At 41.9% G+C, this 13,190-nt stretch overlaps 1 protein-coding gene across 2 annotated transcripts in view; it reads left to right on the top strand.

Moving 5' to 3' along the window:
* LOC116943138 (latent-transforming growth factor beta-binding protein 1-like) overlaps positions 1-13,190 on the top strand; it is a 151,130-nt gene that overhangs the window by 97,918 nt on the left and 40,022 nt on the right. For both annotated transcript variants that reach the window (XM_076067737.1, XM_032955719.2), the window contains exons 16-19: positions 2,228-2,353; positions 5,505-5,630; positions 8,827-8,958; positions 11,962-12,084. In XM_076067737.1, coding sequence (XP_075923852.1) covers positions 2,228-2,353; positions 5,505-5,630; positions 8,827-8,958; positions 11,962-12,084 — 507 coding nt within the window. The remainder of the gene's footprint in view (positions 1-2,227; positions 2,354-5,504; positions 5,631-8,826; positions 8,959-11,961; positions 12,085-13,190) is intronic.

Here is a 13,190-nt window from a genome sequence, read left to right on the forward strand (position 1 = left end):
AGCCCCACACGCTGTAATGAATGCTATTAATCATTAGTGGGTATGTGTCCTGAATTAGCTGTAAATTCTGCTGGAGACTGACTCATGTAGTACACTGGTGATAATGTTAAATCACTAATTTATTGGAGGGCCTTTGTACGATGCAACGCTATTGCGGCAAGTGTTCCTTCCTTAGAACAACCGTAATGGGAATAAGAAGACAGAACTTAATATTGGCCAAGAGGTAGTTAGCCAAGATTATAATTGTTATTATTTGGCTTAGCTATATGGCTGAGCCAAGCCCTTCATCCTCTGGTTATTATTTCTTGAAGGAGATAAAACAATCATTTGACACTTTAATATGCAAAAATTTAAGGATCTTTTGAGTCAGCTAGAATCAACATCTCCAATGTGTTAATTTAATTCAAGTTTACCCATATATGTTTAACCTTTCATTCTGATTTAATTTTCCTGTGAGCCAGCTGAGAGAAATTCGGTGTCGGGGAGTTGGACATTAAAGTAGAGAACAAAACATCAGATGCCAGAACTGACAAGCGTCTCATTTTGCAATAAAATCTCTGAGACTTGCAAAATGGTATGCTTCGGTTGAACATGTACACAGCCCTCCCGGTGTGGCTCACACAAAGCTGTTTGTTCAAACTCTGTCTAGAGGCTGTAACCAGAAGCCCTTTTAGGCGCTGGCATTAACGCTGTTTATTGTTTTTGTTCAATAGAGGCTTGTAGCCATGGTTAGCACGCTCGTCGTTCATTTGACACATTATGGGAAAGTCTGCTTTTCGAGTCCCACCGGTGAGGAATGTGAATTAACAGTGGATTACACCAGGGCACAGCGATCAGCTCACTGCAGGAACGTTCACTCCGTTAGCCATTGACTCGCACGCATGTGCGCTGGCGTGGTGCGGTGTTTACACAATTGCGCCGGGCCGAGTTCTTTTGGCAGCGGCGTCAGGTTGGCCGGCCTGATTTGCCAGCTCCGGTAATTCATTATGTCGGGAGGATTTTCCCCCTGGGACCGGCACGGATGTGGGGCTTCGCAGATGCCCTGCCACCTCGATTGTTTGGTTACGCCGGGTTGATGTATGTCTCTCCGGCCCTTCCCCGAGCCAGGCCCGTCCGTCGATTATTTTTCCCTCTGAGCACTTAATTGTCGTCATGAGCTCCATATGAGCAAGTGGCCCACAACAGTCAATCTGGACGGGGGTGGAAGGAGATTCATAATATGGAGTTATTAAGTCTCGCTAGCATGGACACGGCTGCATAGTTTAGTTGGTGTGGAAGTCTCAGACGAGCCAAAACGTTCGCGAATTTCGTCAGAGTGCTTTTGCGCAAAAAAATAATGTTAAAATCAACAAAGAAATTGCTTTGTTGCTCCAAATTGCGCATTATGCCATTTACAAAAATAAACACCGCAGACTGATACAAAATATAAAAATGTTTTGAAAGGATTCTTAGGATGTGATACAACAATTGATGCAACCTAATTTGCATTTCACATGCATGAATATCGAGGGGCGTGGTGGTGGTATGTTGGATTATTAATTGCACTGTGAGGCATTAAGTGCCCTTGATTTCGATTCCCAACAATGGAAAACATCAGTGATGAGTGATATCTGATCCAGTCGTAAGTCCCCAGGGGTTGTAATTTACAATTAAAGTTACGTACGAATGTTACTGAAATCAGCACACTGCATATAGCTAAATATATGCTGTGTTTTTGTTTCATAATATTACACATGATAAGCACATCGTATTCATGCAGTAAATCATTTATTTGTTAAACACTGCCTACATTTTCCAAGCATGTCAGTTGAAACACTGGGACAAGTTTCTTGAATCCCCACACTTCTGTCCACCCAGCAGTGTCCATGGGCTCACCACAGTCGATTGGCGGGCCACGTGTGGCGGGGTAAAGCGTGGGTACTCCCATCTCGTCCCAGATGTAGGCTCCTCTATATGGGGCTGTCGAGAGATTCTTCTAGTGGAAGGCCCTTCTGTCAGTCTCGGGGTGATCAATCAATCGCATAGCTGCACCTTTAATTTTAGTTGTTTTAAATTACCACATAATAAAGCACTTCATTGGGCTATCATTTGTGGCCATGTCACCTCTGAAAAACAGCTATATAGCTCAGTCTGTCTTATCTGGTAAAATAAAAAAAGTTTAGTTTTAACTTTTTCCTCTTACAAGTTTTTGGCAATGTTTGTGTTACAATGTGTGTCTTTGGTCCAGTGGTGAACACCTGCCTGCAGACCCCGGACATCTGTGGACATGGCGAATGTGTTCACCTGGACCGTGGGCACACGTGTGTGTGCAATGGCGGCTACAAGCTCAACCCATCACTAACTCACTGCATCGGTGCGTTCAGTCGACTTCGACATCAGGCCAGTGGCCGTTTCTCACAAACAGCCGTTTCATTTCTAGGATTGGAAGGAGACGGGGAGGGTAAAACAAATGGCTCAGATCTGAAAAGTCTCCCGAACCATCTGTGGCCAATAGATTTAATTGAAGGCTGATTGCGTTTGTTTTGAAATTCACAGTCTATTTGAAGAGCAAAGTAAGCGTGCACGCTTAAAATCGGCCACTTCGAAAACAAACTTAAGCATGAACGCCCCAATTATTTCTCTTGACCGCAGGTAATTTATTAAAAGTGATTTTTAATTGCAATGATATGTAATTGATATGTACTCAAGCGATACAGTGACTTTAAAGAAACGGCTCTGATTTTACTGCTGTGTTTATGGATTTTATTTAATGACACGGTCGAGTTATGCTGTGATTCAGAAAACCCCTGTTTTTTTATCCAAGTGTCTTAAGCGTTTAATCCACCAGAGGTGCAATTAGCATTTAGTGATTGAGCCTGCTTCAGTTTGATGACTTGTTACGATTCGGACTTGTGATTCGATTCAGGAAATCCATTATTAATGTTTTTGCCAGTATGGTGAATATATTACTTCTCACCACTGCAGGGCTTATGTGACTTTCATTATATACAACATATCATCATCATCATTAGCCACGACCAATCCACTGCTGGATGCAGGCCTCGGCAAGCTGCTGCCGCCTATCATGATGCTGCGATGCAATGATACATCCATCACTGGTCTCATCGCTCTATCTTCTTGGTGGATGTCCTTTCAGACGCATTCCATTTCTGATCATTCCATTAGACCAGTGGTTCTTAACCTGGGGTGCACGCACCCCATGGGGGTGCGAGTTGCCCTTTATGGGGGTGTGAGGCATGCCAATTCATTTTCTTTTGAAGGTAAATCATCGAAACATAAATTGAGCACGGGCACGTAAGTACAACTGCTTTATATTCTTAGTTTTTTCGGTAAAGTCACGTTGTTTTATATATATTTTGTTATTTTGTTGTTTCTCTTCAACGTGACTTTACCGAAAAAACTAAGAATATGAATTACTGCAGTCACGAAAGCTTTAAATCAAAATTTACAACTGCTTTGTTTAATTGACGCCTATGTATGTATTATCAAAGGGGAGCAAGGCTACATTCAAAGTTATGAACCACTGCATTAGACAGTATCATTTGGATTGTAATTCCCTATTGTGGGGTTGAGCAATGGGCTCAATGGTTAGCCCTGTGCACAATGAACCTGGTGACCTGGATTCGATCCACAGCCATGGCTAACATCAGTAGTGACTGGTATTCTTACCGGTCCTGGGCTCTACCTTTCTCTGACTCTCCTCTGACCAGCATGGTCAATGACAACCACTTTTAAGTATTCACTTTTATTCAACCATCTGAGGATAGAAGAAGACACAGACAGACCGTGTTAAATGGGAATCCTATTCCTATAAATTATTGGCAAACCAGATATAAAATTTCGACTTAAAACTTTAGTGACTGCAGGAATTAATATTCTATGGTTCTTTCGTAAAGTCACGTAGATACCAAACGTCACGATATTCTTTCTTATTTTGTTATTCACTTTATTTTCATTTTTATTTGTATTATTTTATTGTTATTATTTTTTAAACTACGTGACTTTACCGAAAGAACCATATAATATGAAAACCAGAAATTGTTGGACTTGAATTTCATGTGATAATAGCACACTCGCACCATCTCTTGTCAGCGATGTAATTGTAATAGTCATAAATTTTGATTTAAAGCTTTCGTGACTGCAGGGATTCATATTCTTGGTTCTTTCGGTAAAGTTACGTAGAAGAGAGACAATGAAATAATTAATTTATTGTTTTATATTTTTATTATTTTATTGTTTCCCTTCTATGTGACTTTACCGAAAGAACCAAGAATATGTAATAGTCATGCTTACTATTTATCCATAAACCCTCATTGAGTCTCAAGACTCGTTTTCAGAATGTCCCTGCATTGGGATCTTTGTCTAATTCCATGACTGAGCAATTGACGTGGCTATAAACTAAAGTTTCCTGGTGGATCAGTCGGTCCTAACCAGACTCAGGCCTGCATAGCTTTCCAGATCTGACGAGATCGAGCTTTAAGTAGAGCGATTTTGTTAAGGGGCAACATCAACTTTTAATTTCTACTTCACAGCAAATGGGGCGGGGGGTACCTTACACCCTGCATTATTACCGGCTGGCTACATGAATGAAACCACTATTCACGCAAAGTTCCTACATTTTTTCACATCGAAGCGAGGGATAGAGAAAGAGTTAAAGGGGCGGGTCGGAGAATCCAGCATGGCTGGATGATAGACTCAAGTGGCGATTAGTTCAGTGATCCATTTTTTTTGTTGCACATGTTTTCCTTGGCCACTGCCTCCCCCATTGCAGGAAAAGCGATCCTTTGAAAAATGCTGCCTAAATTCGAGCCACATGAAGCGCAGGAGCAATATTCCCACGTGTAGCCGTTCTCGAACAAACCATTCTCACAAGCAACATTATTTACGACAAATATCGCTCTTTGCAATCCCGTCTAATAATACGGGGTTCTTGCATCCAGGCTAATCTGCATTCGTATATTATGAAATTGCACCATTATTGTTTCAAAATTGCACGTTGTTATTTATAACGCCTACGATGTACTCCAGCAAAATTTTAATGCATTTCAAGTTATGCTCAGCATTCGCAAACAACTTTCCTGTTTCGTCTTGAAGAAATAAACACGAGACAATGCCTTTTGGTTTCTGCTATAACTTTGTTCTCCCCCTGCTTCTTGAGTTATCTACCTCAGGGTAGTTTCTTAGTTCACGTTCCCTCCATTGTATCGGATTATTTTTACGCAATTTCCCCCCTCCTGTGTTTTAAAGGAAAAAGCCACGGCTGGTGCGTCTTGTAATCTAGTAGGACTGCGTGTAGCGCCCACATTTTTATAACTTTATTTACATCTTACTTTCCGGGGGTGTCATAGTCTGGAGATTATCGTAATTGTACTTCAAGAATTAAACATGGGATGGTGGGGGGGCTGTGCGCTGCCCCCTGACCCCCTCCCGCCGACGCTGTGGGGCTGCATGTCGCTGTGCGTGCGAGGCTGCGGGCTGATCTCTGCATGTCGCTGCGCGTGCAGACGTTGACGAGTGCGCGCGGAGCCCGGCGCCCTGCCCCGGAGGCCGCTGCGAGAACACAAGGGGCGGCTTCCGCTGCGTCTGTTCGCAGGGCTACGCGGCCAGTCGCGGAGGAACAGAGTGCATCGGTCAGTTGGCGACGCTTTGCTGCCGTATTCGCGTGTCCTGTGGGAGGTGTTTCCGCACGCGTGTTGTACGCACGCTGAACTTCCACCGCGGCGTACGTAGCCAGCCGCACTGATCGAAGGTGCGGGGGAAGGACAACAAAAACTAAACACAAAAAATCAGTTCCAAAGGAATGAGTTTTCAATCTAGATTTAAAAGTGCATATCTCCAGTGGCTTCCTAATATCGGAAGGAAGAACGTTCCAGACGGTTGCAGAAGCGCATCTGTTATTATTGTTCTGGTTATTGTCTCCTGCCAGAGCATGCTCGCTGCCCACATAGCAGAGGGTCGTCTGCGCATCCCCTCTCGCGACACAAGCACGTGACCGCCACACTGTGCACAGTACTCGCAGCCTTGTCTAGACCACCAACTCAAAAGGGTCGAGAGTGTGACCGTCTCCTACCCTGTGGCGTGTGCAGAGAGCCGCGTGATCGCACGGCGTCTCTCCGGCGATGTTTAAGCCACTGAAATGCTGTTCCTTTTGTCTTTTAAATATTCACGGAAATGAGGAGTCGATTCGGAAAGCCATCTTATTATCTGAAATAAATTTTTCTGCAGATAAGCAGAGTAAAATCAAGCATAATGGGAAAAAATATGGGTGTGGGTGGAATGATTTTCTGTGAACCATTTCAGTCCTATGGATAATATGAGTTATAGGTAATAGAGTCGTGGATAAGTGATGTTCTGCTGTCTTGTTTATTATTACTTTGGTTGAGTATAACATGCCTCAGTAGTAATCTGATTTTACTGCTTGCTAATACAATAACCATGTCCAAACATAAAAAAACGAAATTCACTGCATTCATCAATAACACCGCATAACAACATCAGAATATATTATAAATAGGCTGACATTTATAGAAATGACGACCCGTATTCAGAGCAAAGAGGGCATTGGTGATGAGAGATTGGCTTTGTGGTTGGGAGATTGGATTTTACAATGTGGGGACATGAGAAATCTGGAACATTTTAGGCGGATTTACAAATGGATTTACAAATGATTAGATTTTTATAAATTCGCATATTAGCATTTGGAGACATCGTGTATTCAAGGACGATCTTCAAAAGTAAAAATAAACAAAGTCACTCATATTGAAAGCAACATTATAACATATCTCTGTAACAGCAACAAAAGCTTAAATATGCTTTGTTGTATGCATAAATAAAATCAGTTATATCAAAGTAAAATTATAAAATATTACTGCACCGCTGGATCATGGCGATTGTTGCACTGATGCAGACTTATTATGCTGAGTATGATTGCCACGATTCTGTGATACTTTGATATTTCGCACGATAAAAAGGTCCACAATAAGTCCTTTCTGTTTCGTCATATAAATGTTTGTCATAGTTTATGTCCTGACAAAATCTACGTAAAATGATAAGAGCACATTAACTAAAGTTCTAACTGGATAGCTATGAACAATTAAAATTAGTGCTTTGTAAAGTTTGCCCATTGACTTCTTGGTGGTGATGTGACTGCATCATTTTGTAGTTTGTGTAATTGTTCAAAGGGTTATCGTACTCTATGGTTCTTTCGGTAAAGTCACGAAGGTAGAAAAATACAACGAAAAATAATAACTGTCAACATGAGCATTATAAGTGTTATAGATTGTAATGTTGCAATGATTATAAGCCTTGTGGCAGGCTTAGACCAAGTGAACTGCTGTTGCAGAACTTTTAAGTAAACCTTTATTTGTACTGGAAGTACAGCAAAGCACGTAAACGATGCAATGAAACTAAGACGTACAACCACAAAGTTACGGGAAACTGATATCACGATAATCATCATTTGGTGAAATTAATATTGTATCATCAAAAGTAATATCGTGGCAAGCTATAAAAAACTCTTTGGTTCTTTCGGTAAAGTCAAGTAAGTATAAAATAAAATACCTACGTGACTTTTACCGAAATAACCAAAGAGTATGGATTCCTGCAGTCACGAAAGCTTCAAATCAAGGTTTAAAATAACTTTCCCATGTGAAGCCATATCAATTTAAATTCTTCGAGTATGTGTGAACAAGTCTGCCTCAGCAGTTACCTAAACCCTCAGTGTATGCGAAAAGGACTGAGGAATTTAGAAAATGTGAAAATGTTCACACATTTCATGTAGTTTAGCATTCACCAATAGATTTCACTGAGAAAGCAAATGGACTGTGTGTGCTGATGTACTCCACTGAGTTACACGACACACACGCGCAAAGGAATGGTGCTTATATACTCCCCAACGATGCCCAAACATGCTCACTTTATTGAAAACACAAGTCCTGCAAGACACACAGGTTTTTTTTGCCAGTGGACGTAGATGTTTAGTCCGTGACATAATCGGGCGGTAGCACTTTTTGTCGCCCGTTAAAGGGGTTTGTGGTTGGAGCCCAGTGGCAGCCCTGGTTAGTGCAGCCAGCGGGGTTTGCAATGATGAAAAAATCAATGAAACACTCTGCTTGTTTCGTAGTCAGGTGCTTAACGATCCCGTTGCATTGTCTGCAAAATATTAGGCCACGTATTTCAGCGTCACAGTCCAATTTTTTTTTTTACAATCACTCGTTGATCACTTAATTGGCTAAAACCACAGTACACACGCTGTCCCGTACTGGGAGACTATGCTCACCTGTGAAACATAGCGCCTTCACGATAGCCTTGTGCTACTACAAGAATGACATGAATATCTACTGTACACAACTGTCATTCTTATTATCTGCAAGTGTGCTGCCGCTTGAGGGAGGAGGGCTGAACAAAGTAAACATAGCACATGGGAGCCCCATAAAGCCTGAATGTGATCTAATCACGTGGCTCAGAGTGGCTGCCCACTCTCCCTATGGACACGATGCTTCAACGTTATTTGGAAGAGATCATCGGTATTTTTTTGATTAAATGTAATTCTTTAAATATGTGGAATGTCAATTTTATTTTTTATATTCTATCCGGCACAGTTTTGCACAAGTCTCCCCCAACTCCTCCCAAAGTAAATATATTTGACGCGCTTTGCGTTAATTTATCTGCTTGTTAGATCTCAAACCACATTTTTTGGGGGATGGGAAACGGTGGGGGGCAGGGTGCAATGACTAAAACTCCAGACACAGACACACACACACGTGTATCTGTAAAGCGATACTGCGTCTTCTGTCCATTCATGGCACCATCCCTCTCCCCCTCCAGACGTGGACGAGTGCGAGAGGGCGGACGCGTGTGGTGGCAACGGGCGTTGTGTCAACACAGCAGGGGGCTACACGTGCAACTGCGACCGAGGGTACTCGCTGTCCACCGACAAGGGCAGGAAGACGTGTCACGGTTCGCCCCCACCGCACGCCCGCGTGCACAGCGCGTGGCCACCACCGCACGCAACTGCCTTAGAAAAAACTCCAAAGCCGTCACTTTGTTCTTTTTTTCCGTGCAATTCACATTTCTCTTGTCTATGGACGCTCCTCCAAAACACCGGGTACCGTATTTACACTTACAACACGTGCTATTTCTGATACAGCATCTTTCCGTAGTTCATCAAACATTTTTCGCGTTTTGGGAAGTCCACAGAAGTCACCTTCAGGGAGAGACTCGCCGCTCCGAATTGGATGTGGAATTTGTACCATTGGCCTTAAGCGCTTCAAACAGAGATGGGCACCGTTTTGTTTATTTTTATATAATAATTTAATGGCTAGGTGAGACTCAAAGAAACGTTGTGTTTGTTTGCAAGGAAGAATTGATCAAAATAAGTACAAGACTAACACTCGTGACTACTATATCACCATCCTTTGTCAATCCACTACTGGTTGAATGCATCCCCATGCCATTTCGGTCATGTGGGTTGTTGGCCCATACTTCACCACTCTAGTCAGTGTGGGTTCATATTCTTGGTTCTTTCGGTAAAGTCAAGTAGATACAAAAAAATTATAATACATTGAAAATAATAAAAGCAAAAAACCACAATAAAACAATAGTAAAATAAAAAAATACATAAAAATTGAAAATAATAAAAGCATGTTTTATAGTTTTATTATTATTTTTTTCTATCTACGTGACTTTTCCGAAAGAACCAAGAATATCAATTCCTGCAGTCACGAAAGTTTTAAGTCAAAATTCAGTGTGGGTTGTTGGGAGGCAGTTCAGACATCACCCACCAGTGATGTCAGCTGTCGCCGGGCATAAGACTGGCAGCCAGGTTCACAGTGCAGTGCACAATCCACTGTGCCATCTTGTTTGTCTGTCTCATTTGTGACTTGGTGCTCGTGACTTCTTAGTTGCGTAGTCCACGTCATGACATTGCACACTTAATTCACATTTGCATGCAGCAACGAACCAATTCTACATCCACACGTCTGCAAAACATCCACAATTCATCTCAAGTCACGGTTCGACGATTGTCAATCCGTGTTGGACCGTGCACCACCATGGCATGCACCTGGATTCCTTCCGTAATTGTGATTCATTTTCGCGTAACTCGTAAAATAAAAAAAAATCGTCGTGGGTTTCCTAAAAATGAAATTCTTGTTTTTTTAAACGGGCTCGCGATGCATTTTTCGTTCTGACAAGAGCGATGGCTGTAGATGAGCTCCATTCATGTGTGCAGCGTTAGTCAGGGGAGCTGACAAACAAATCCACCTCACTGGCGCCACAAACTTGGGCCTCTGGCGCCGCGGAGCAAGAGCTTAGTGGAAAGCGGTGGGGGGAAATAATTTAAATTTAGTGGCACGCTAACCCTTTGGCATAGCCGAGGTGTGCTTCGAGAAAGGCCGCGAGGCCGTGCGGCCGTGCATGTGTTTGGAACGATGACCAAACGTTTCAGATGAATTGAAATGCGATTTTCTTTCACCGTTTTTTGACGTGCCTGATGACTCTCGGGGGTACTGGGCCATCTCAAGGCAAAAAACATGATACTTTAGCTCACACATGTGCTTGTTATTTCCTACATTTCTGTTGTATGTGAAAATGTTTTCAGCGTCTTTTGTGCACCGTTGCACAAAAAATGTTTGGTGCAATGTTCAGTTTTTTGAGAAATTTTACTTATGCCAGAGGAATGTGGAATTTCTTACCAATGGCCCAAAAAATGTACAATCTAAATTCTAAACAAGGAAGGAAATTTCTGAATCCGTTTTCAACATGCGTTTGTCCTCAGAATTATGTTTTATATGAATGTGTACAACTTGCTGTGACATGAATCATACACGTGGACATTTATGAAGAAAATAGAAGAGCGACTATAAGGTGTTTAATAAAGCATGGCGAGGTGCTTCCTTGGAGTTACTCACGGATTGCTTAGCGTTTAGCGATGGGGGTTCTTTTCATAAAGTTTTGGATAGCCCTGTGCATGAATGTATCCGGTTTTCTCATGGCTACGTTCCAAATAGACACAACTTTATTGTAAAATGTTATTTCTATTGGATTATTATTATAAGAGTTATCGTGATCCCTGCCCTGCCAGACAGACACAGACAGATAGACAGAGCTAATGCATTAATGTTTTAAACCTTAGTTGGAAAACGTTTAAAGATAAATACAAACCATCAAAACAACATAAACATCGAGCATAAGGTGTCGATTAACGAGTGGAGAGTACCGATGACTTAGAGGAGTTATTTATGTTTATCTTAAGCATGTCTTAACCTAGGTAGTTATCAGATCGGAAGACTCTAATATCCATTCCTTGTTTTAAATTCCAATGTCAAATATCTACTCAGGTGGCCTGAGTGTTGCACCTGTACAGTGTAGTGCTTATCACTTCCCAAGAGAGGATTTTGTGGTTGAGAAGCTGCCTGAAAATTGAATACAATTGTGGTCCCAAAATATTAAATGCAACCCTATATGGTCTTCATTTAATAATAGTAACTGACATTGGGCTTTGTATGCTTTACATTGACTTAAGCTAAAAAAAATGTTTAATGATAATACGGTGTTATTTATTGGTTATGCTTCCTTGAAACTAGTGTGGAAGAATAGCCGGAAACCCTCAAATCTTATGGGAAAATCTTAGGTTTTCGAAGTTTAAAATCTGATGTCATATTTGACTTGGACACCCGTAAACACCTCCACACATACAACCTTTCATGGGCCTATAAAGCCATACGCACTTTATTTGTGCTTAATTTCAGACCTTCACTCATCATAAGACATTACAACAGTTACTCATTCACTCCCTAGTAGCCATATATAGCCACTTTGGGATATACAGATATTTTATTTTTGATAGATAACTGATAACCTCGAAAACTGAAGTGATATTTATTTGTGCACATGTTTATGGGCATTTGTTTCCTGCACTCTACAATCTTTATTTTCTGTTCTCGTCTTCCCGTTTTGTAGATGTAAATGAATGTGAGAACACCATCCTGTGCCCCGGGGGACGCTGCGTCAATCTGCCAGGTTCACACAGGTGTGAATTCTGCGATCCTGGCTATCAGATGAGTCGGAAGAAAGAGTGTGAAGGTTGGTTTTCAGTTGGACATATACTATGTTGAACTTCTTTCGCACCATACGTAGCCAACTGTGCTTATTGGGGTTGTGGGAGAAGAACAACAAACTAAATGTATTTTTGACATGTTCTTGGAAAACACACGAGGTTATTATTTTGACACGTCTCACACATCTAGACTAATACATAATGCATGGATGAGGATGACACGTAATATTTTCAGAGCCAGATGTTGCAATCAAACGAATCCGTCCCGTGGGTGAAAACCCATCAGCACATCCAGCTCAGAACTGCACATGTCCAGTGGGAGTGCCAGCAAGCTAGGGAATATGTCCAGTGGGCAAAACTTGGACGGTGCAGCTGGTAAGACTTTTCACATTCCTGGAAGGAGAGCTAGCAAGCATGTGAATCTGTCTAGGGCAGGATTTATCTACTCTGCTCCTCGTGATGCCGCCCCCCCCCCCCTCCCGGTACAGCTTTCCTTAATTACCAATCATCAGAGTACCTTGGTAACCTGATTTGCCAATGCATGTAAAACACATTATGTGGTGATATTGCGTTGGCAGTGGTTCGCAAAGCATAAGTTACTAACAAAAAAACCCGTAGGACTTATGTCAATAACACTGCGACCTTAAAAGGAAAACGTATATAGAATGGGTGATGTTTTGGGTAATTTCACAGCTTCACAGCACATGGAGAGGACAGACAGGTGGAGTGGATGAGAGAAGGAGACTGCATACTCTTTGGTTCTTTTGGTAAAGTCACATAGGTAGAAAAAATAATAGATCACGACGTTTTGATTGCAACACAAGCAATCGTCTTCAGGTGAAAAAGAGGGGGAAATATGCTGAGGCAGGCTGCTAATAAAGGTTTAGAGATGGGCGGGGCAGCTCATGTTAAATGTAGGAGCGAGTAGGAGAGAGACATTTGCTTGTAAATTTAAGCTCGGCGAGGCTTGGAAATTTGAGAGTCGGCTCATCAATATGAGCAGGTAGCAAGAGAACATCAAAGCAGTTAAAACTTTACCTGGTTGATTACGTCCTTCCAATGATTGCTTCATTTGGATGGGAAATATCAGCCGGACATAAAATGAGACGGCTTTTGCATTTGTAGGAATTCT

The sequence above is a fragment of the Petromyzon marinus genome, chromosome 17 (genome assembly GCF_048934315.1).
Source record: "Petromyzon marinus isolate PM22_M1 ecotype Great Lakes invasive population chromosome 17, UKy_Petmar_22M1.pri1.0, whole genome shotgun sequence".
Lineage (NCBI taxonomy): Eukaryota > Metazoa > Chordata > Hyperoartia > Petromyzontiformes > Petromyzontidae > Petromyzon > Petromyzon marinus.